General features: G+C 39.9%; 2 protein-coding genes across 2 annotated transcripts in view; one reads left to right on the top strand and one right to left on the bottom strand.

Moving 5' to 3' along the window:
• Positions 1-261: 261 nt before the first annotated feature.
• Positions 262-4251, top strand: LOC104946678 (riboflavin transporter 2-like). The gene is made up of 4 exons (XM_010772554.1): positions 262-458; positions 752-1764; positions 2772-2895; positions 2985-4251. Exons 2-4 carry the CDS (start codon positions 767-769, stop codon positions 3192-3194), a joined length of 1332 nt encoding a protein of 443 aa, XP_010770856.1. The 5' UTR covers positions 262-458; positions 752-766; the 3' UTR covers positions 3195-4251.
• A 5301-nt stretch (positions 4252-9552) lies between these two features.
• Positions 9553-24838, bottom strand: part of nfatc1 (nuclear factor of activated T cells 1) — a 45386-nt gene continuing 30100 nt past the window's right edge. The window contains exons 9-10 of the mRNA XM_010772553.1: positions 21704-22324; positions 9553-11008 (exon numbers count right to left, since the gene is read on the bottom strand). Of these exons, the coding sequence (XP_010770855.1) occupies positions 10953-11008; positions 21704-22324 (677 nt within the window). The 3' untranslated portion in view covers positions 9553-10952. The remainder of the gene's footprint in view (positions 11009-21703; positions 22325-24838) is intronic.

Raw genomic sequence — 24838 nt, 5'->3', positions numbered from 1 at the left:
AGAGAGCCCTCTGGTCCCTGCCTCCAGACCCCCACCGCCCCCCCGGTTCATCGATGGAGGGCCAGTTTATTCTTGGCGGCTCGCCGGCGGGGTCGTGGACGCCAGTATCTGGTGGATTGGGAGGGCTATGGTCCTGAGGAGAGGGAATGGGTATCTTCAAAGGACATTGTCGACCCAGACCTCATCCGGGATTTCCACAGGCATCATCCAGATGAGCCTGGACCGTCCGGTGCCGGTCGTTGAGGGGGGGGGTACTGTCACATCCTGGCCCTGGCTGATCGCCTCACTCCCTCACCTGTGTATTTTTGCTCCCTGTTAATCACCTGCCTGGCCTCAATGAGCCTCAGCTGTCCCTAATGATCACTCCTCACCTGTGTATTTAGTCTGTGCTGTTTCCTTGGTCAGTGCCAGTTCGTCTTTTCTGTATAGCAGAAAGTGCTCCATGTTACTCTCCTGACGTAAGCTATTGTTCTAGCTGCTTAGCATTTGTACCAACCTAGTTGGTTGTTTTTTTGTTGCTTCTTTAGTAGTTTTCCGCCAACTTAGTTGGTTGTTTTTCGTTACTTCCAGTCAGTACATTTTTTGATCATTGCCTGTTTTATTTTTACCTTTTGGATTAAACGCTTGACTAATGACCTTTTTGCCTGGTTGTGCTCTTAAGTCCTATTTTTTTTGCTTGTACTTGATAGTTTGGGGTGAAACTAATGTGAAAAGTTGCATTTCCTTCCTTTCCTTCTTCCCTTCTTCTCAGTAACACACCTCCAACATGTCCCTCCTCACACACCTGTTGGCGTGTTTGTTCGGGATGGGCTCCTGGGTCTCTATCAACGGCCTGTGGGTGGAGCTGCCCCTGATCGTGCCCCAGATCCCGGAGGGTTGGTACCTGCCCTCGTACCTCTCCGTCCTCATCCAGATGGCCAACATCGGGCCTCTCTTCGTCACCCTGATGCACCGCTTCCGGCCCGGCGCCCTGAACGAAGCAGCCGTCATATATCTGATCATCGGGGTGGGCACCGTGGCGACCTTCCTGATGGGATTCTTCTGGAAGGAGACCGTCGTTGTGGGGGGGGTTTCTCGCAGTGTAGCCCTCCTGGTCCTGACCTTCTTCCTGGCGACTGTAGACTGTACTTCCTCCGTCACCTTCCTGCCCTTCATGATGCACCTGAAGACTCAGTACCTGACCACGTACTACATCGGGGAGGGGGTGAGCGGCCTGCTGCCTGCTCTGGTGGCTCTGATCCAGGGGGTGGGAGTGGTCCACTGCATAAACAGCACTCAGTCTCTGAACCACACCATGAACTCCTCCAGCTCTGTGACCCTTGACCTCCGGGCCGAGTACCAGCCAGCTAACTTCTCAGCGGAGGTGTTTTTCTTCTTCCTCAGTGCCATGATGCTGGTGTGCCTGCTGGCGTTCCTGATGCTAAACTACCACCCATCTGTGGCCAGGGAGCACCCCGATGGTCGAGTGAAGGAGAAATCTCAGAGGAACAGGAAGTGGGCGGAGGAGAAGCGCATGATGGATCCATTGAGACCCGAAAACACGAAGCGTAGGAGCGGCTTCGGGGCAGGGTCCTACAGCTGGGCGCAGGTGGTTTATATCTTTGTGGTCCTGGCCTGGGTCAACGCTCTGACCAACGTGGTGCTCCCCTCGGTGCAGTCCTACTCCTGCCTGCCGTACGGAAACAACGCCTATCACCTGTCTGCCACCATGGCTGCTGTGGCAAACCCTCTCGCCTGCTTGATCGCAATGTTCTTCCCTATAAGGTCAGTATGCTCTTTCATACTTAAAAAAATAAATAAACCAAATAAATTCATTGCATTGCTCAAAATCACAAAATTATCTTTTGTTTTCAATCTGGACAGCTTTTACACTGTATTTCAAAGAAAGTACTAAAAATAGCAAAAATACTTTATGTTTATAGTATATATGTTTTTTAAATGTGGACATATTGTGTTCAACTTTAATATGATTTAAAAGAAAATGTATGTGATTATATGTATAAGATATATTTAATAAGGTTTCAGTGCAAAATGCATATAATGGATTATATTTTATTTTAAAAATGTGTTCCGTACCAAGGAAACAGATTGTTATTGAAAAAAGACTGAAATATTGTCATAGCGTTGGTCAGATCTCTGGTATTAAGAAAAATCATGTAAAATAAATGATAGCAGACTTTGTGTACACAACCCGATAGAATAATTCAATTGTTTGGATGAGAAGGTGAAAAAAGGAATAATATGTAATTCTCTGACAACCTTAATTTTAACTATTTGTATTGATGATTAACCTGCCTTTATATATATTTGTTTTGTTAATCAATGAATAGTTTTGCACAGGTTCCGTGAGCCCAATGTACAGCCAATAGTCTAAAACCCAAAAGACAGTATATCTGAAAAGCAGGAAATTGCAAATATTTCTTACTAAATCACTAATGTGAGGGACTGTGGATGGAAACTAGCTCAAAGCTAAATCTGGCACTATTACGCTTGATACATTTGAATGTTGTAAGTGTTCATTACTGTGCATTGTCCCTGCCAAATAAACGATTAAATAAATAAATAAATAAAACGATTGATAAATTATCAAAATACTTTCCACTGGATACTAATAATGTTCAGCTCTACACGTCAAACCCTATCTTCATTTTTTTTAGAGACAGTAATTGTAATTATTTCAACTTTAAAAAAAAACCATTTTAAGACAATGAGCTTGTCCTTTTTAATTTAGATCTGTGACATTTCATAACATTTCCAATGTGTGGTTTCAGATCCCTGCTGTTGATGGGAGCGCTCACAGTGACAGGAAGTGGAGTTGGAGTGTATATAATGGCTATGGCAGTGCTGAGCCCATGCCCACTGTTGGTTAATGAAACCTCAGGGGGGGTCATCATGGTGAGTCACGCTTTCTAACTAAGAAACCACATGGGCATACAAAGACTATTTTGTTAGGTTTCTAACTCACCTCTGTTTTCCCTCCACAGGTGTTGGCCTGGATCCTGTTTATCCTCACTCTGTCCTATGTGAAGGTGATCATCGGTTTGATCCTGCGCGACGAGGGCCACAGCGCCCTGGTGTGGTGTGGAGCGGGGGTGCAACTGGGCTCTCTACTGGGGGCTGTCACCATGATTCCAGTGGTCAACGTGTACAACTTCTTCTCATCAGGGGACCCATGCAACACAAAATGCCCCTGAATGAAGAAGTGATGAGAAGAGACTGGAGGCGGATTCGGTAAAGACACATGCTTATTGGATCCAAGATATTCAATAGAGGCAATCTCTAAACGCTTTTTTCCCCTTTTTATTAACATGATCGACCTACTTTGAAACATCTGAATTTCCCATTTAAGTACTGTGGCCGATGCATGCAAAGCAAGCCTAAATTAGTTATGCCTTGATTATGCTGCCGTAGACAAGAGGAAACGTTTTCAGATGTACTGAAGATGCTCACTTTCAAACCCTAATAATATGCATTCAACTTAATGCAAATAAAGTGTAAAAATGTACTCATACAACTTAAATAACTAAACGTACTAACTTACTTTATTACCCAATCTGAAAAAACATCGGACAGGAAGTGGAAGACAATGTTTTGTATTTTGTAAAGTAACTAAAACTATTAGACAAATGTAATGGAGAAAAAAGTACAATTTCTGCCTCTGAAATCTAGTGGAGTAAAATACATAGAAAACAATAAAATAGGAATACTTGTAGTAGTTCTACAATTGATCACATTGAATTAAGAAATAAGCATGGGGAAATTCTCAATTTTAGTTTTTAAGAACTTTTAATAAAAAGCATAATTGCTATTCCAAGCTTTACATTATACTCATTTGTATGTAGCCTACTGGTCTTATTTTTCGAGCATATGGACTGACAGTTTATTTGGTCTAAAGTGTCATTTCCGTTTTCTGGTCAACCGGGTAGTGTGATAAAATTTAACAATATCTGTTACAAAACATCTGGTACAATAATAACAACAAAAAAGACATATATTGAAACAAATGATAATAATCAAGCAGGCCCATTCTACATGTGCTTTAATCATATTTATTGAGACGACATAACAGTATAAATATATCATTTCAATATTACTAAATGGATCATATTTCGGTGGATTACATGAAAAACACACATTGTTAAATAGTCAGGTGGCAGCCCGTGTCTACCCTTAGTGTTTTCTTGTGGTCAAAACATGAGAAACAGCCACACACAGATTGACGGTATACAAAGGTATGAAGGCAGACATAATGATCATCATATTTAGTATATTCAAATCAAGAAGAGTCTAAGTGTCTCCCCCAAACACTATCGCCCTGCCTAAAACCATGAATATATATAACAAAAACCTGTATACAGCGACTTAGGCAGGGCCTCGTTCATTCCTATCAGAGTTGCTCTGTGGCGCGTGAAGCTCAAAATGGTGCGACTGTAGATTTTAAAAAGGATATACAATGTGCACATCATTTTTCTGAAGTACAGCCTCTGATCTCCCTCTCTCGTCTCATCATTTAACAAACCTTTAGACCCTAATCATTTAAAATAAGGGCTGTGAAAGTGTTCTGGGAAGTTCATTTAGCTATGAAATGAATATATTGATTAAAAGTGGTCTCTTCACTGTGAAAGTCTTTTTGGGCCCAAATTGCGTTACAGAAGAGTGCCATATTTGCTTTGGCGCTCTTCCTGGGGGGTCGCCTGAAACGCCTCCATTGGACTCCTTTGTTTACTTACGTAGCATAATGACATAACTATTAATCACTTGCGCTTCTATTGGCTAGCGCTCCAAGACATTGTACGTGATTGGTTAGCTGGCTAGCCTATCAGAGCAGACTGAGCTCTGGTTTCAGACAGAGATTGAAAAAAGATGCTGCAGTATGAGAAAATAAAAAGACCTGTGTGAACTAAATACAAAATATGAAACTGAAAATGAGCTTAATGTCCTCTTTAAAAGTCTGTTAGATAATGTCTTCAATAAAAAGTTTAATTTTTTTTAAGAACACAGATGAGTTGCATGCAGGTATATCAGCCTGTTTGAGGTCAAGATGAAATAAAAATCAAGTGGCTTTCTGTTCACACTTAAAGAAGGGAAACAGCTTCCTTTGAGTGTGGAGATGAAACACTGGATGCACAACACTTGCAGCAGACAGCAACACTAAACATATAGGCATAACTATACAATGATGCTTTTCTTCATTAACCGTCTTATACCATTGCGTTGAAGTAACTACAATGTAAAAGAACAGGGCGATGGAGGAAGTGGCACAGATCGTTTTAAAGGCTCTCTTCTTGGCCGGATGCAGCTGGTCTCTCCCCGGACCGGACCTCCTCAGCACATTCACAGTGTGGAAGCTGCACCACACTATTATTGGAATCATCACCATCATCACGACGTAAGGAATCATTTCTATAACTTCGTCTTGGGAATGGAAGACATTATTTAAAGAGAAAACTCTGGCCAGAGCAGTGGGCACAGAAAAGCACCACACTGTGGCAGAACAAATCTCCCTGTATCTGTACTTCTTGAGCAGAGGATAGGATGTGGGGTGAATGACAGCAACATACCTCTCCAGGCAAATAAAAGTCAAACTCATTGGCCCTCCGATTAGTACATACACAAACAAAAAATAGAGGACGTGTTGATGCTGTTTTGGCAGAAAATTAAGGACACATAAATGCAAGATGGAAATCAGGTACTGCATGTTGTGGAAGAGAGCTAAATTACAGTTTAGGATGGAGGAAGTCTTCCTGGATGTGACGGTGACCCACAGAAGTTTGACGATCACTGGCTGTCCAATGAGAAGACACACGATGTCAATCAGACCGAGAAGCACGAGATGAAATTCTCCGAGCTCACAAGGGAAGTCATCTTTGGTGGAGTTGCCTGTGACCAGAGGTATACAAGGACAACATTATCTGTATCTGTTCAACCAACAAAATGATTTATGTACCAAATATGTATTCATATAGAACACTGGACATGGTTTACAAAGGAAATAGAGTTAAATCGGATCAATTATAAAAAAAGATTTAACCTAATAAATATGAATGCAATACCATTTTTCGGCCTGTAAAGCTTGACATTGATTTGATTTGTGGCCATATTATCTTCATCCTAGACTTTTAAACTATCCAAATCCCACCATCCCTTTTGCACTGAACCTTTAGAAACTGAATAATCTAATGGGGCGAAGCCTGCGAGCTAGTTCAGGCAGTCAACTCGAGCACTTATGCTGCATTCATACATAACGCCCCTTGCCACTCTACAACCAACCAAACAGAGTCTCCTTAATATGCCGCTCTATTTAACCTGCCAGATCTCTCTATGCATTGCTTGCTGCTGCTATTGCTGCAGCTACTTCCACGTCGCTGCTGCTTGCCTGCCCCACCACCACCCCAGCTTCCACCCCAGCTTCCACCTGTAGGCTCTGGGGGTTAGTTATTTAATCATCACTCATCATGCTATGTATATCTGTGGAGTGATGAGGCCCGAGCCTAGACGCCAAACTCAACTATATGCTGCTTCTAATAAACATGTTAAAGAAACACGTGACTTGTCTGACTGAATTAAACTTGAGGCTGATACACATTGACTATGCATAACATCAACTGATTTACATTGCAGTATTGTTTCCTTCAATATTTTAGCAACGTTAAGCTCAAACGTACAGGTTCTAAGGTGCATTTTGCTGCAGTGGTTTGAAATAAACCCAGTTGGGAATGGCAGCAGCCTGTGACTAAATAATTAAGTGATACATTTTCAAAAATGTGAAGTAAAAAAACAACCATAGTGATATAAATTGAAATCTGTGATTCTCCAAATAACGTATTTGGATGGAAATGATTACCTGAGATATTGCTGAAGGGCCCCCCCATGTCACCAGAGATATTCCCAGAGCTAAAGAAAAACATTAGAAAGAAGCTGCTGATGGATGTTAAAAACTGAAAATGGCTGTGTGTTTATTTTTTAACATAAAATAATAAAAGGAACAAAATAGGGAGAACAACATTCTTAATGCCTCTAAATACAACGTTTTCACAGGAGTAAAATGTATTTACTATCATGAACAAGACCAAATACATTTTTACTTTATCCTTCATTTCAGTAAAAAAAGCGTAAGAATAACATCAATGTACTAACACATTTCTTTGTTTTTAAAAGGAAGATTTTACAAGAGACTTGATAAAATACACTTTTGTATATTAAAATACTTTACAGGATTTTTTTCCAATAATAAAAGCGTTTGGTCTCTGTAACGAAATAATAGCGTATATAGCAAACATTGAAATTAAGATTAGATATTAACCATCTTCAGTTACTTTTAGCTGTCAATAAATCATAAAATTAGAAAGAAGTTTACATTTAAGACTTATGAAGACAGAGCTTACCAGGTGTGTTCAGCAGCTTCTCTCCAGTTACCAATGAATGACCTGCGAAATAGTTGACTGACAGTAAAAATCACAGCTGATTTTCCTAATGGAGTTATGACAGGTGCGGGGCAGACAGGCAAAACCAACAAACTGTGATCCCGTCACGCCATGATTTCCATAACAGCACGCGTCTCTGTCTCGGCTGTGACATAATACAGTGTAGAGAAATAAATCAAAAAACCTGTGTTTGTCAGCTCTGAACCATTCAATGTGTAACAATCCAGCAGGACCCCTGCAGACCACAGGGTGTCAGTGTGCCCTGCAACACAACCTCCACCAGTGAGGAGAACAACCAGGATCACATCATAAAAAGGTTTGTGAGATAGTTATGTAAAGCAGGTTCTTTATTTGTAGCACTTTTACAGAGTCTTCTCAGTGATCTTTCTCATGTGTGTTTGAATAACATTGACTGTGCAACAGCAGGATTCAGAATTCTCAAGGAGGGACTTAAACATCCAGCACACTTTTATACAAAATTGTATTCAATGTTTAGAGTTTCAATAACTTAGTGTGAATAACTACTATACCTTGTCGACTTAAACTTTGAAAGCACCCTATAGTGTAAGATGTATCAGGTATTTGTTCATTCAGCGTTTGATGTGCTTTTTTGAATGATAAGAACATTAGAAAGCTGACTCTTACCTTGCTTTGTATGCTATATGCAACATGCAAAACCACTGGTATAGGCCTTTGACATAAACTCCTGCCGTGCAGCTAGGACTCTGCCCGCAGAAGGTATTTCCACAAGAACAAATGGATATTTGTTTGTTATTATCATTGTCTGTTTCTGTATTTGGGTAAAAATGAAATGGATTAAAATTCTGAAATCGGTGGTTGATACATAGGCCTACATCATGTTAGATCATGATGCAGGTTCCACTGGGGGGGGGGGGCATGGATGTATAATAAGAGTGGGGCTGGCATTGGCTGATGAGATCCACTTGGGCCCAGTGATGCTTGAGTAGGCCTTTGAGATTCTCCCCCCTCTCTCATTTCTCTCACACACTCCCCATGTGAGCCTCCCGGCGCCTCTGTGTTTGCTTATTTGTGCTTTTTTAAATAAACGATTGTTATATATTCATACCCCAATCTTGACTACCAGGCATTGAAAGAAAAAAGTTGATGATGTCCTTCTGCTTAAATAGCCATGTGCTTATGTTTGTTGCAGAGAGAGTTTGTAGGAAAAATGTACTTACACCTTTTTATTAGATTGGGGTCCATTAATGGGCCATTGAAATAATGGACCTTTGTTTTCAGGACGATGGGCAGTTGGATAAATGGGCTTTCGTTCCAATGGGTCAGTTCTTTTGTCTGGGGTCAAATAATGGGCCATAGGGATACTGGTTTTTGTGTACATTCTAAAAGGCAGTTGCACATTGCATCTTCGGGACACTTTTTTGGTTTGTGGTCAAGTAATGGCCCATCGAAATTATTTACATTTGCATTTGGATAATGGGAATGCACCATCAGAATAATGGCTGTTTTTTTTCAGGATAACGGGCAGACGGACAAATATGGTTATGAACCAACGGGGCTTTAAAAAAAAAAATTGGGTCTAATAATGGGCCATTGTCACATGGGTTTTATGTTTTTACTATATTGGTCAGTTGCACAAATGGAGCATCAGACCAATGGGACCATTTTTGGATAGCGATATATTAATAGGCCATCAGAAAAATGTAAGTTTGTTTTCAGGGAAATGGGCAGTTCCAGTTGGATTGTTTTTTAGATTGGGGTCAAATAATGTGCCATTGGAATATGGGTTTTTATTTTCAGTATTATTGGAAGTGGAACAAATGACATTTTTGGTCGAATGGGACATTTTTTGGATTGATGTACAGTGATGGGTCAGACTAATGGACATTTGTTTTCAGGAAAATGGGTAGTTGGGCAAATGGGCTTTTGGTCCAATTGGAAATGTTTTGGATTGGGGTCTTTTGACCCTCCACAATGCTTAGAATTTATTTTAAGAAATGACTGATGAAGCCAATCATGGTTTTTTTCCTGAATAATAACTAGCTTATTTTCTCTATTTGTGCTTTCCAGAATAATCTACATCCCCAACGCAAAGTATATATTGATTGGTTTTATGTTCTCTCTACATATGAAACAGATTATTCAGATATAAGAGATGACGCTTATTTATTGACAAATACACAAAATAGGTCACAAAGCAGAATGACGAGTTGTAGACTTACAATAACCCCCTCCGTAAACGTATCAGTATGGCTTCAGTTACAAGGATTAAGACTCATAAATACATATAAAAACTTGAAACTAAGTGTGTAAGCCCATTAAGTTTTACTACAAGAGTACAAACAAATGAGTAGGTAAACCACATTAAGTAGATAACCATGTAAAAGAGGCTGTAAGATTAACATGAATAAACAGAGCACATGCTACAAGAATACATATGAAAATACAAAAACCTTAAAGTATTTATATATTCGTATTGCAGTGTATTGTTAATTATTCTTTGGATTAGAGATGTATTTGAGAGACTACAGGCAGATTGCATAGCTTCCAGGGAAAAGTCAAACTTTAAAAACATTTTCTCCAGAGATCATGTTGTTTTTAAGTCAAAATGTAAAAATAACTCAATATTCTTTGACTACACACAATTTATTTAACCAGGAAATTGTTATTAAGTGAATTAAATGACAGTAACTGTATAAACTACAATTAAAACCATACCACAGGTGTAGTGGTTAAGTGCTAATTGTTGGTTTTAAATACACAAAATGTATTCAATTGTGTTAACCTTAACCTCATTTTTACAATCAAATAATGCAAACCAAATATAATTTAAAGTGAAATGATGCAGCTTTCGAAAGAAAAAATGTAAAGTTGAAAATATGACGAATAAAACGTAACCTTTAATCAATACACTGTGGTGTTCCATTGCTACAGCTTCTCCTGGTCGAGTACGACCAATATGGCTTTTGGTGGCTTGTCTCTATTTGTGCTACTGTTAAACTTTCTTTCATCATTTAATATTACTTTACGATTACCATTTGTCGCGACATTCACGAAAAGTAACATTATCTTTATAAATTGTTCTCAACATGTGTCGCCAAACTAAGGCCACATCTTTCCAGTCAAAAAGGCACTTCTCTTTTAAATTGTCCCTCTGTAAAGCCAGATATGCAAACTGAAGCATGGCAGATACTGTATATACAAATAACGTAACTCATAGGCACTGAATCATTTACAAACTGCAGCAAAAAAGACATTTCAAAATGTTTTGGTCCTCTAAAGCATACGTTGCTGTGGGGTGGCGGGTTTGGTTGCTATACTCAATGTACAAAAAAAGTCAGTCGTGTGCTAATTTCTGAGTAAAGGCATAATTATGTAAGAAAAACAAGGCACACGTTGGACCCTGGTCATCTGGACATTTACATTTGTTCTCTTTCCATTTCCTTTTGATGCTTCCAGCACACTGTAGTCCAAGCATGAAAAGCACAATGTCAAATATTATTTGGTGTTTCCCTTTATTTTTGTTTCCCGTGTCAGTTTCGTGGGAAACTACGCGTGGCTGTGGACGGTGATGCTCGACAGGTCGTTCCTGATGATCTCATTGACTGTGGATGAAAAGAGAGGAAAGGATGGTGAGTAATTATGACCTCCCCATGCTGGGTTTAAGCATGTACAGTAAATGTAGCATTACAAATCTTTTAAGGCCTTAAAAAAAGTTGTTCTCAATTAACCTCCAGCTGGTGATAGGTTGACATGAACACAATATTTTTTTTCCAAACTTAAGCTGTGTTTTTTTTCAACCAGCTTTCAGCTTAAGCAACTTAATATTGCATTGATTTTTAAGAAACACAACAAGCTTTGAACAAGTGTTGTGTATTTTCTCAAGAAAAGGCATCAGACATCTAATACAATCTATTAGGAAGCCTCATGCAGACCCAGATACATATGTTTTGATTAATCAACACTCAATACAAGATAGGCTATAGACATACATTCATATACTACAAGTCACTGACTTTTTTAATTATAGTGCCTGATGTTTAAATTCAGTTTTAGTTTACATTGTCTAAATTGTCAAACCACATAATAGTCAGATGTTTATTTTTTATATATATATCCTTACTATCTTTTTTTGACATATAATTATTGAGTGTGCCTATATATATATATATATATATATATTTTGGGCACATGTGTATGTATTTATAAAACGGACAAGTCAAATCAAGCAATCTGATTGGTTCTTAGCCGTGATATACTGAGCGTATACCACGGGTAGAATTGTAAGTTACTAGACAGAGGCTGAAAAGAGGTGCTGCAGCACAGACAGTATGAGAACAATAAAGAGCTTTTTGAACATTAAAGCATAGAGACATGTCTACAGTAGAGACACTACATACTGATATACACACAGTATACCGTTGGGTCTTCGCGTCGGGCCGAACCACGCCCCTTAGCTGTGATATAATGAGCATATACCACGGCCTGTCGTGAGCTATTGCTTAAATGTATATCTCCTGGCGTGTGTTCATTATGATCAAGGAAAGCCAGGAGTTTTGAATTGTAGTCATATAGATTGCATATTTCATATTCAAACTATTTTGAGCCTTTTAAACTGAAAAAAGGTTCAATATGTATTAAAAAGGGATAGACCATCACCATCAGAAATATGTTGAATAAAAAAAACATCTTTTACTTTGGATGAAAAAAAAGAAGCTGTAATTAAACGTGTAACCTGATGCTGATTTTGTATGTTAGCAAAGATACTAATTTACACATATAGCAGAAAGGGAGGAACATTAGCATTTGTTTGAAGTTTCTGACCAAATAAACCAAAGTCCAATGATTACTCTCCTTTTATTCCTGTTTTGGGGGACACATGTTGTTCTTGAGTTGATACATTTTCGACTTTCATAACCAACTAGTCGCTAACTTTGTCGGTTAGCCATTTGCTAGCGAGCAGCTAATGTACAGTGGGTTTATCAGATTATCAGATCAATGGTGAGTCAGAAGAAAAACATTAAAGTTACAAAACGTAACACAAAAAACCATAACCTGAAATATTAAAGATTTCTTTGATTGTAATACAAACATATGTATTTTAAGGATAGCTTTAAAGTAGCATGCCTCACGCTCTGAGCTCTGTAGACTGTTACTCCTCTGAGCCAACCTAATAGAATCAGTGTTTATCTGATTTCCCCAGACCTTTTTTTGTTGTATCAAGAGAGATGATGCAACCTCCTGCTGTCCCTAAAGCATCCAGGTGCACTTGTTTATCAGTTTTTATCAGCTGTGCTCTCTAGCTGACGGATGGGGGAAGAGCAGGGATCCAAGAGCAACAGAGCAGAATAACTGAAGCCTAACCATGACAAATACAAAATATCACGTACTGACAAGAGAAAAAGGAGACATCATGTTTTCTTTACACACTTAATGGGATTCAGCAGGCTCATTTTTTAAAACAGTTCTTATCTGTGAGCTTATTTATTACTCTTAGAGATAGTCTGCACATTTCCTGCCTCTCTAATCAGCCTCCAGGCTCAGATCAGGCCCGTTTCAGCTCTCACAGGGATGAGAAATGCGAGAGGAAGGGGGAACACCCCTGGCTGGATCCGGCCTCTGAGAACCGGAGCCAGCAGGGCCGAGGAAGGAATTCCCTCTGACTGGACGCGGCTTTGGAAACCTGAGATTTCCCTCCACACAATGGAAATACTCCTTTTTTGATTTGTGTTTAATTTCATCAGCAGCCTTTCCCTCAGTGACCCTGCACTGGCACAGCAGCTTCCTACCAGAAATACCACTCGCTTCCTATTACGAAAAAAGATGACGGGGTGTACGTGCCTCGTGAAAAGTGGAGGAGGCTGCCATGGGGAAGGAAAACAAAACATCCAAGTGTGTCATTGTTACCTCAAAAAAATAACTCCGGAGGAGGTCAAAGTGACACAAAGTGAAAGTGTGGCCGCACAACAACAAATCAGCCGGCGCAGAGCGATACGTTACACTCGTCTAGACATGAACTTAATGTGTTTGGCTGGCCGATTGACGGCTATTTATAAAGCAACAGGAAGATCTCTAGAGAGGTTTGATAAAGTGCAGCGGGGATCTCGCATGACTGTGTGACAGAAACACGTTGAAGCTATTATGCGACTATGAAGACAGGGTGAGATTCACAGCATTATGTCTTTGTGAAGAACCTGGCAGGGTGGAAGGTACTTGTCAATTTATATTCAGGTGCTCTCAATCACTTCCTGTTGATTCAGGAGAGGGCTAAAAAATGCCTCATCATCCCTGATTAAAAGTTTATTCTCGAGGCTAGAAACTACAGGCAAAAGACCGATTTTCATGTCAATTTTGATATAAGAGTGACTTAAACCATATTAACCTGTAAGTCAGAAATCTCCACTTTAATAGCTCTTACATTTAGACATTGATTTTCTGTATTGCTGTGAACAGCATCTTCTGGTTTAATGAGTGAAACAAAGAGATATCCATTGACTCCTTTGCAAGACAGAACATTCTCTGCTTGTGGCTGTTTTCTTCATCCTACAAAAATAGAGCTTTGATTAAAAAATGATATGAGTAGTTTCAAGTTTTTGCAAGTTGTTTTTTTCTTGTATACTAAAACAGAAGGTACAATACTACTTAAAAGCTTGGTTTGCTCATGTTTTTTTGTCTTTCATAGGCAATCAGATAGAATATGCAAAGCCACTGGTTTTGATGTTCATTTTGGCTGTGTAATATATATCATGGATAAATGGTTTAACCCAAATGTAGTAAACTAAGGACTAAATTAAACCTACACCCTCCTTAAGCTACAGTTTGAAATTGGTTAAGGTAACAGCAGCCTTAGAATAGTAAATATTGTTGTGTACATAGTCAAATAAAATGTTTGTATTGCTGTAGACAGTATATATACTCTGAGATATTTTTGCAAATGTTGCAAAACACAGAATAGTTTTGACTTCTTGTTAAAATGATGGCTGACATGAGCATTTCTGACTATTGAAAGATTTCAGACAAGAGCTTTACAAGTTGACATTGCCTGTATAATAAAAATGAATGTAGAAAAAAAACACCTTGAAAAATAAAAGTTGTCTATTTGATTTGGTTTTATAGGCAATGGGCTAAAACATGCAAAGTCACTTGTTTTGACCCTTATTTAGCTGTGTAATATTCATCATGGATTATTGGCTGGACCCATCTGTTAGAGTACAGCAGAAAGAGAATGAACCTGAATGAATACAACCTAAACTCTCCTTTAGCTTTAAGCTACAGTTTGAGCAGAATCAAGAGAAACTCCGTTAAGCACAAGGATTACAATGGTTCATATTTCTGTGTTTATGGTAATGCTACATGTTTTCTGAACTAGCTCATCAGAAGGACACTGCTGCCAGAAGCCATGTGAATGCAAGTATATGACCAATATCACCAAGAAGACATAGTTGAACCAGAATAAATAAGCAGTCTAACCTCATCTCCACCCTCCTACAGCGGGTCGTTGGGCTGCCATGTGTGCTCTTCCCGGCCCAGACTGAACTGACTGACCTCCTCTCCTCTATTTGATCTGGCTTTGACCTTCTGCGCATCTGGAGGTGGAAGGATATCATCTTTGAGTTAAAAATCCTCAAGGGGACGTTATTAAAACCACTTCTCTATGCGCACATCGAGCCAGGACGTGGACTGTAAATCTAGAACATGAAGACATCAGACCTCAGCATCACCTGACGGTAGCTCTCAAAATCATAGAAGAATTATGGCTTTCAGATCTGTTTCATTATGGATCATAGTATCCATATGTTGTAGAATAGCCTTCACGTGATAATGAAAGAATAAAAGGTAGAATTCAGCAGTTTATCGTGACCTGAAACAAAGAAAGGCCACGCAGTAACACTGTTATCTTTAACGCCACAACATTTACTGTTTACGTGTCTGTTGCCATGGCCCACTTTTCATTGTGCCGCCACATTTGAACTGGAGGATCTAATTGAAAAAAGTCGATCTATTGATTTCTAAGTGTGTTTACAACAAAGTCCTAAAAATAGTCCCAGCACTAGAGTGACATCTGTGTCATGCGGTCACATGGATCTGCGTCACACACAGTGGAGCGACAGAGAGGATCAAACATGCTAACACCACCTGACCTCTGGGCTAGCATCCAGAAGAAACCCAAAAGATTTGCTTTGAATTCAAGGAAACAACATTTTCTTACAGTACTCTTCAAACTGTACCTAAAGGATACCTATTATTGTACAAAAAGTCATTTTAAATTGAAGAAAATTTGATAAATATAGTTTTAAAAAGACTAAATTCAAGGTTAATTTGGTAACTATTCTACAGGTTTCCATCATATCACATGATAGCAGAACCTGGAAGATTGTTGACATTCAATTGGATCCATTTTCTTTTTCTATACAGATGATCTTTTCAAACATTTGGACAGTTCTATATTGTAGATGTATTACCCCGTCTGTCTGTCCCGGGAGAGTGATCCGTTATTTGTGTGGTTTCTAGGGAGTTTGTCCTTGTATGCTGCAGGGGTCTAAGGACAGAGGGCTTGTATGCTGCACACAATGTAAAGCCCCCGGAGACAAATGGGTCATTTGCAGTTTTGGGCTACATAAAAACATATTGAGTGCTCAGTTGTTTTACAAATGTTCAATATTTCTCTACAGGATTTCTCATTTATGATTGATATGATTTATTAATGACTACAAGTCTAATACATGAGTGATATGTTTGATCAACTGCTGTTTCTAAGGTCAATAATACACTTCAATTTTTAAGCAACATGGAAAAAAACTCATTTGATCTACGACCCTAACCCTCCATCAGTTGAGGAAGACCATGTGACCTGATTGAAAGCCCCAGAACCTCTGCTACATGGAAAGTGAGGAGAGATTGCAAATACAACAATTAAACAAAAGATTCTATGAAACTAATAAACTGAACTGTGATTATTGATAACATGTTAAAGTAGAAGAAACGCTACTTACTGTATACTATTTTATAGGCTGAATGGAAAACATATTAGGAATTAAAAGATGGCATATACATTACTTTAACAATATATATATATATATTTCATACTTAAATAATTATTTTTTGTTATGTAATTTTTTGAACATGTAAATAGTCTGCAAAGGCTACAATCCTCCTTGATAGGCTAAGGAGCAGGACATCTCTAAGTGGTTGACCAATCGCAACGGAGCCGGCCAGCTAACCAATCAGAGCAGACTAGGCTCTGGTTTCAGACAGAGGGTGAAAAGAGGTGCTGCAGCACAGGCACTGAACATCAGCAGGAGAGGACTCTTTAAAGTAGAGACACTACATACTGATATACACCTGAACATCAGCAGGAGAGGACTCTTTAAAGTAGAGACACTACAAACTGATATACACCTGAACATCAGCAGGAGAGGACTCTTTAAAGTAGAGACCTACATACTGATATACACTGAAATCTTTAAAGTAGAGACACTACATACTGATATACACCTGAACATCAGCAGGAGAGGACTCTTTAAAGTAGAGACACTACATACTGATATACACCTGAACATCAGCAGGAGAGGACTCTTTAAAGTAGAGACACTACATACTGATATACACCTGAACATCAGCAGGAGAGGACTCTTTAAAGTAGAGACACTACATACTGATATACACCTGAACATCAGCAGGAGAGGACTCTTTAAAGTAGAGACACTACATACTGATATACACCTGAACATCAGCAGGAGAGGACTCTTTAAAGTAGAGACACTACATACTGATATACACCTGAAAATGTAGAAAATAGAGCCCCTTTAATGAGACATAACCCTACAAACATCTCTGATTAAACAGAACACATGGCTTTTAATTTAATATGAGCACTCTGATGTTGGTAAGTTATTCATTAGACTTTACAGTTAAGGAAGTTCCTGGAAGGTTTGATATGAAACAATCCAAGAACTGGTTTCCTGTCCCATGGAGCTCCACAGCAGCTGCAGCTGACTGATACAGGCTCTGAGACCAAGAAAACCCCCAACACGAGGAACTCCCGAACAGTTATCAGGACACCACTGTTTACCTCATTAAGGGCCCGAGCGCGTCAATGTGATCCGGCCGCTAACAACACAACACCGCTGTGAACATCAGGGACAGGAGCTGAGACAATGAGAGAAAAAAGCTGAGGAGGAGAGGAGAAACCCAGGCTCCCCTCCCTGTTTAGCGCCACGTCAATTCCTGACCACAAGCCACGAGATGTTCTTGGCCTCATAATGAGGCTCCTACTGGGTTACTGCAGATCTGAAGTTCACCACACACTCTGCCAAGTTCCTCCTTAAACCAGGTATTATTATTATTTAAAGCGAAAATGTCTGAGGACAATTGCTCTTTGGAAATGTTGTAGACTTCAAGAAAAAAGAATAATAGAAATGGAGAAGCGAATTATGGCTATAATAAAAATGTTCTTTCAGGCTCGAAGAAAGACAGAAAGCTCAATGTGGTAAAAAAACAAGTTTTGTGAACAATGTGTCATTGACATACTGTACACTTTCCAACTCTTGCACCAATGTCAATGATATTATTGTGTTATATTATCAGTTTTCTCTATTGTATCCATGTGTCAGTTAAAGAGGCCCTGCTATGCTTTTGGGGGTAGTGTTTTATATAGGTTTTAGTGCATGTAAATGGTCTGCAGAGGCTCAAATCCCAAAGTTCTCTCCAGAGCGAGTTTCTCTCCCACGCACACGCAGTGTTGCATGGCATTATATCATACTTGTGTTTTTTTTTCATGGCCAGTCATTTATTTAGAAATGCAACTATAACTAACTCGGAACACATAGCAGATGCAGTAAACCAGTACAATATTTCCTCCAAAAATACTAATGCTAATGCTAACTATAGCTTCTTTTTGCACGTTTTGGCTGTAAGTTATTTGAGGAACTATATGAGTTTTCCTTATAATGATCAGTTTCAGGCAGAGCCTTCCCACAAATGTACTCCCAAATACCTTTCCTATGATCCTGTGAAGTCTCTGCTCATCAATCGTACCGTTCTGACATCTAACAAGGCCACAACAAGCCATAAAAAAGCCTATCGTAATGTTCTTTGGCTCAGACTTGACTTCAGAATGCACATTTTGCTCGTGTTACCTCACCGCTGACTAAAGTCTCCGGCACACTACTGTGCAGCAGAACGTATGGCTTTGGCCCCCTCCTCCAGACTCTCTGAGCCAGAGGGAAGCGTGCAATCCTCTGAAGTCAGCAAGTTTTATGGCAGCGTGGCCGGACCTCATCTCTGGCAGCCTCAGCAGCGCTGGACTTCAGACTGAGCACCCTGCAGCCTAAACCTCCGCTCTGAGGCCAGACAGGGAGTCAGACTTTCCACGAGCAGACAGTTTGTAGGCTCCCAAGGGATGGGGTTAGAAACGTGAAACAGAAGAAGATCCTAAATTATCAAAAGGGCTGCACAAACAGGAAAAGATAACAGCTCTGATTACCAAGGGCAACAACAAAGCTCAAGTGGGACTTGAATATCATATTCATTAATAATTGAAGTTTATTACGGCTACTTCACAAGATAAGTGGTTAAACAGTCATGCATTCAAGGTACTTTATTTGCGTCAAATTGTGTTCTGAAGGCAAAAGCAACAAGATGCTGGTACTAGAAGTTTTCTGAAGTGCATTTGTTGTTCGAGTTGACCAATCATGTTGGAGCAAGCTATGGCTAAATGCAGATAGACAGTGGATGTGAAAAGCAGAAGGTGGAATTCATTGGCGAAAATGCAATCTCTGAACTCATCGGATATCGTCTGACAATCACTTTTTATGTTTTTTTAGAGGAACGTTATCTTGTGACTTGGCTTCTTCTGAAAAAATCCTCTTGTATATGTTTTTTTGCAACTCTAACTTCATTTTAGCGTCATAACTTGTTCATTGGACAGACCCACGGAAAAGGAAGTGATGGGCACATATCTGCTAGCTACACCGGATTCTCCAAAATATAGCTCCTTGCTTGGTTCTTGAGAATGCACTACATTAAATAAAATAATGCTAATGATAAATCTTGTATTCTGGAATAACTCCAATTAAATCTCATAAACATGATTCTATGTTTATAGATAGTCAGTGCCTCCGAAAAGGCTTAGATAACATGTATATTGAGCAGGGCCAACTTCAAATGACTGCAACACCGCACCGGAGTGAGGCCAGGAATCATAAAGTGGTTTCAAACTCTGCCGAAAGTTTTAATGAAGTTAGAAGCCACATTAAGTAAAACTTCCATCAGTTTGCCAATGAAAACAAATGTAGTTGGGGCTCAGCTCCTCAACATCCATTTACGTTATGGTAGCATCGCATACTATAAACACGGTTCCCACCACATTCCCAGGCATGACATTTAAGGACTATTCAAGGACAAATTGCCTGAGATTCTAAAGCCTAACATTACATATTTCAAGACATAGATCAATAAAAGGTACTGCAGCAATACTGGATAAGCAGTCTTGAAAAAGATCAGAAGAAATAAAATGTCTATTCTTGCAGAAAACTTAATTTCAAAGTTTTTTTAATAGCCTATTTATGACTTTGTTCCAAAACGTTCAAGGCCTTTGTTTCTTTCCTCAAATTTGCGAGATTCTAAGGAGCTGAAGGAGCCAAAGGGAACCATGTATCCAACTTTTGTGGAACACGTTCCTAAGAGATGTATTTACTTTAATTACACCTGGTTTAACCAATAAACCCCTGAATAGCCGTGAGCACCGGTTAGGATATAATCAAATCTGTGGCTCGAGCCGGCCAAATCCCCCCGCAGACGGGGCTAACAAGTGCTAATGTATTTACCCAGACTGTTCACAGGAAGTGGCATGGGAACAGTCTGCAGTCTGCGGCCCAACAACTCACTCTCCGTCCCCAGGAAGCCGGGCCAGACTCTGGTGACGGATCAAAGCCCCCCCGCTCCTCCACTGATAGCTGCTGGTTAGGGTTGCTTCATCCACTGCACTCCTTTTCTCTACAGGACACACAGCCAAGGACTGTTTCTTCTTACCCTGAGGAAGATCATTTATCCAATTTATTTCAGCGCAGAGCCTCAGCGGTGAGAGAGAGGGCCAGAGCAGTGAGATCATAATGTTGGTTCTGTGAGATGAATAGGGGCTCACAAAAAACTGAATTCATGATCAGGGAGCTTCAGGCAGGCTTGTCTCGTTGCAGGGTCTGAAGCCAGATATATCAAACACTAGACCACCAGGTTCCTTTCAGGCAATAACCTCAGAAATACAGACGAAGAAAGCTCTAAGGGGAAAGTAGTACCACAAAAGATATAGAATTCGTAAAGAAATGGAATTCAAGACACCCAACAGCAGTGATAAACCTTTTGGTACAGTTTCACTTTCACATAAATCTACTCCTCCCACAGTGGCCTGTAACTGACACAAACAGTACTATCATGGTTTCACAATAAAGACAAGTGAGCGTGCTATCCAACAGAAACACTTACTGAAGAGTATAACTATCTTGGCTGAATTCTGTTTCCAGTTTAACGGCATTATCATCTACTGTAATCCGCCTTCTCAGGTCAAATGAGTTGAAATTGTGTTTCTTACCATCTGCTACCTGTCTAGAAACCCCACTTACCCCCTCCATACAGTATAGAGACACTATGGATTATATTACTGCACATCAACTGAGCAAATCTTGTTAATATCATAAACCCTAACTCTCTCTAAGTAACACTTTTTCTCCACCATAAATTCCATTACAGCATATATTTTATTTATCCCAGTATTTTATTTTTAACTGTACTTATACTGTACTGTACCTTGTATATTTTGTGTAAATATTTATCTTTAATTTTTGATAAACGTTAGATACCCTGCTGATAACCCATACTGTTTTTCGTACCCTTTATAAGACTGTACAGGTTAACCACTAATGTGTTGATCTGTGAGCTTTAGATGTGTTATTAGGGGGATGTTCTTACCTTGAGATTGAGCCAGGAGCTGTTTTCCCTGTTTATGCTAAACTATGCTAACCAGCTAGAGAATCAATGTTCTCATGTAATCAACCATCAACCATAAATATAGTAGGAGTATCCCAAATGTGGATCTAAGTTTCAACTCCCTGCAAAGTGATTGGTGAGTCATACTGCATGATATTGATCAAATATCTCAGGACTTATATTATGATCAATTTGTGCTGGAGGCCATAAAACAGTTTTGTTTATTTATTAAGTGGGTAGTTTGATTTATCATTTTGAGCACCGTGTTAGAAACTAAGGCTTACATTTGTTTATTGATCAAAAATAATTTCACTGACCATCATCGAGGTACATCTGGTCCAGCTCCTGTGGTTCCTGTTTGATGCTGACAGCCAGCGGGGGGGGGCTGCCGTCCTCCTGCAGCGAGCCTCGCCCCCTCTGTGGCACCTTGGGGTGCTGCTGCGCTGCCGGGCTGGTGTTGCCACTCCCCGGCTGGGGGGCGGGGGTCAAGCACAGGGCCGGAGAGAAAGGGCCGTCAGTCGGGGTGGAGGCCTGCGAGGTGGGAGGGGAGGAGGAGGAGGAAGAGGAGGAGGAGGAGGAGCAACTGCTGGGAGGGTAGAGGATGGGGGGCTGGTAGCGCCCGGGGGTCTCCTGGATGATGGAGACGTGGGGGACGGGGGACTGTTGGCCCGGGGGCTGGTGAGCTGGACCCCCAGGGAGGCACTTGGAGAAAGGCGGGGGCGACAGGTCTTGCAGTTTGGGGCTCGGGGAGGAGGAGGGAGGCAGGGACGAGGGCTTGGCTGCCAATCTTTGCTGGCTGACAGAGTAAGCCCCGCCCACCACGCACGGCCTGAGGTCAGAGGTCACCATGGGGGTCATGACCTGTGAGGGGAAATATGGCTTTTGATGCACCAGAGGGCCGTCGTAGTCGTCGTGCGGCTCCGTCTTTATCGTCGGAACTGAGAGAAGAAGAAGGAGAAGCTAAATGAGTAAACATATTCCATCCGTGTGTGAGCGAGAGAGTGGGTTTGTGGCTAGGATACACATGCTGCCAAACAAACACTCGCATCAATGAGACTCTGTGTCTGCGCCCCAGCTCTCCCACCCTGCTGAAAAAATTCACAAAAAGCAGGAAAAAAGGGATGAGTCATCAACACCAGAAGCATCCAGCTGCTTCTATAATAAAATGCCTATTTTCTTTGGATCCTGCTCTGGCGCTAAAATCCACCAAACGCACGATATGAAATATGTTGCTGTAACTGCAGCTTTATATCAGCTCAGTAGCGTTCGGTCATTTAAAATAAATTATTGCGCACTTATTTAGACCGAGAGGAAAAGTGAAGCTGCTTTCCTTAACCAAAAATGTAAAAGACAAGATGGAAACTCCAGGGTGTGTGAGGGTAGTGGAGTTGAAATGAGGCGGGCTGTTATTAGTCACCAGCGACTTGGCCTTCTGTCCAGATTCCAGAAGACACATGTTGGACACCAAGTTTTAAAATGTGGTAAAATGTGTCTGCAGCAGATCTGACACGACATTAATCTTATATAACAACCGTTTTAGTCCAGCTACAAGACAGCAACAGCACCAATCTGACTCTGAGCTTCATCATGTTACTGGATCAGTTTTTTCTTCTCTTTTGTGGTGACGCTGGTTTAGATTATAATAGGAAGCATGTGCTCAGTTCTCCATCAGCAGCCAAAACCCTTTTAAACCGTGCAATGGCAACCAGTGACATTATTGAGGTGATAGTGTTCAAAGGGGGAGACAGAGGGGGTGCCATGTGACAAATGGTCCCATGCGAAGGACCCAGATGCAGGTTATTTTTAGGTTTAAATAAATATATATATTTCTCTTTTTTTTGTGGGACATTTTACTTTAAAATATTTCTTTTATTTAAATATCTATATTTTTATTTTATTGCATATTCTTACTGTCACTTCTTAGGTAAATAAATAGAATTATTAGATTTTCTCATTTAAAATGGAGCAACTGTAACAAAAAAACGATTTCCCCTGCAGTTAAAAAAAGTATTTTATTTTGATTCATGTGCAAAGCTGAGGCAATAAAAACTCATACTTTATTCTTCTTTTAACTTTTTTTTCTTGTATTTTACTGAAGCACTTTGTTAATTGTTTGTTGTTTATCTGCATCTCTTTGCTTGCCTAGGGAAGTCTCTTGAAGAAGTTATTTTTAACCCTACAGATTAAGTGGATGAATAGACTCAAAGGAGTGAAACTAAGACGTGTGATGCCTCTCTGAAGCCTCTGAACTGCGATGAGATGGCTACGCAAACCGCAGTCCCAAAATAGCACATGCACCCCTATTCCTGGCTGTTTGGAGGAAGTGTGTCTGTGGAGGGGGGGCAGATGCACAGAAAGGGCACAGAAGAAGTGCAAACGTTTGTGTTGCCACAAAAAGCAGCGTGGCCCTGGGTTTTCGGAGTGTGGAAATCAGCCGTGTGTGTATGTCCCAAAATAAATCTGCTGTTTTTCTACGAGCTGTGTTGTAACACCTGCTGCGGCAAGAAAGTGATGTGATTTGAAAAACAGGAAAAGTGAAATACATTCACATTTCATTATTGCAAAATAGATAGATTTTTGTTCCACCTGTGTTTCTTTTACCAGTGGTTATACAAAATATTGAGATGTAGACAAAGTGTAGCAGTACTGTTTTACGACTGTAACAGAGTATAGAAATACACTTTATACTATCATAGTACAGAAGTATCAGCATACAAAAAGAGTATGTAACATCTAAAGTACTCACATAGGTGTAAAGTAACTAAGTACATTTACTCAAGTTCTGTACTTAAGTACAATTTTGAGGTACTTGTACTGTACTTGAGTTATTCCATTTAAAGATACTTTATACTTCTACTCCACTACAGTTCAGAGGTGAATGGTGTACTTTTACTCAACTACATGTATTTAATACCTTTAGTTACTTCACAGATGTGGATGAATGATGTGAAATCTAATCAAGTGTTGAATCAGAAATTTAGTTCCACCTGGAGTAAATCCACAAGCTACCCTGCAGTATACAAAGCCATTCAAACTAGCTGCACCTTTGATAACACTTTCATGATCAATCATTATAAAGCATATCATATATATTATTCTGCAATGGACCAATCTGCACAATGACTACTTTTACTGTCGCTACTTTCACTATATTTTGATGAGAATACTTTTCTACTTTTACTTGAGGAACATTTTGAATGCAGGACTTTTACTGTAACAGAGTATTCCTACACTCTGGTACTTCTACTTTTACTCAAGTACAAGATCTGAGTACTTCTACTTTTACTCAAGTACAAGACCTGAGTACTTCTACTTTTACTCAAGTACAATATCTGTGTGCTTATTTCACCTCTGGTAGTGTATTAGCCTGAATTGTAACCACAAAATCACGCAGAGCTGCATAAAAATAGACTCGCAATGGTAACAAGTGGAAAATAATATTTACAAATGTG

Source organism: Notothenia coriiceps, unplaced genomic scaffold (assembly GCF_000735185.1).
Source record: "Notothenia coriiceps isolate Sejong01 unplaced genomic scaffold, NC01 NC01_scaffold00011333, whole genome shotgun sequence".
Lineage (NCBI taxonomy): Eukaryota > Metazoa > Chordata > Actinopteri > Perciformes > Nototheniidae > Notothenia > Notothenia coriiceps.
This window is presented reverse-complemented; position numbering and strand designations above follow the sequence as displayed.

Bases quoted from the DNA above. Each gene is read 5' to 3' on its own strand.
- LOC104946678 (XM_010772554.1), top strand. From the start codon at position 767: ATGTCCCTCCTCACACACCTGTTGGCGTGTTTGTTCGGGATGGGCTCC. The intron at 1,765-2,771 runs GTCAGTATGCTC...GTGTGGTTTCAG, and splicing joins GCAATGTTCTTCCCTATAAG to ATCCCTGCTGTTGATGGGAG. The intron at 2,896-2,984 runs GTGAGTCACGCT...TTCCCTCCACAG, and splicing joins CCTCAGGGGGGGTCATCATG to GTGTTGGCCTGGATCCTGTT.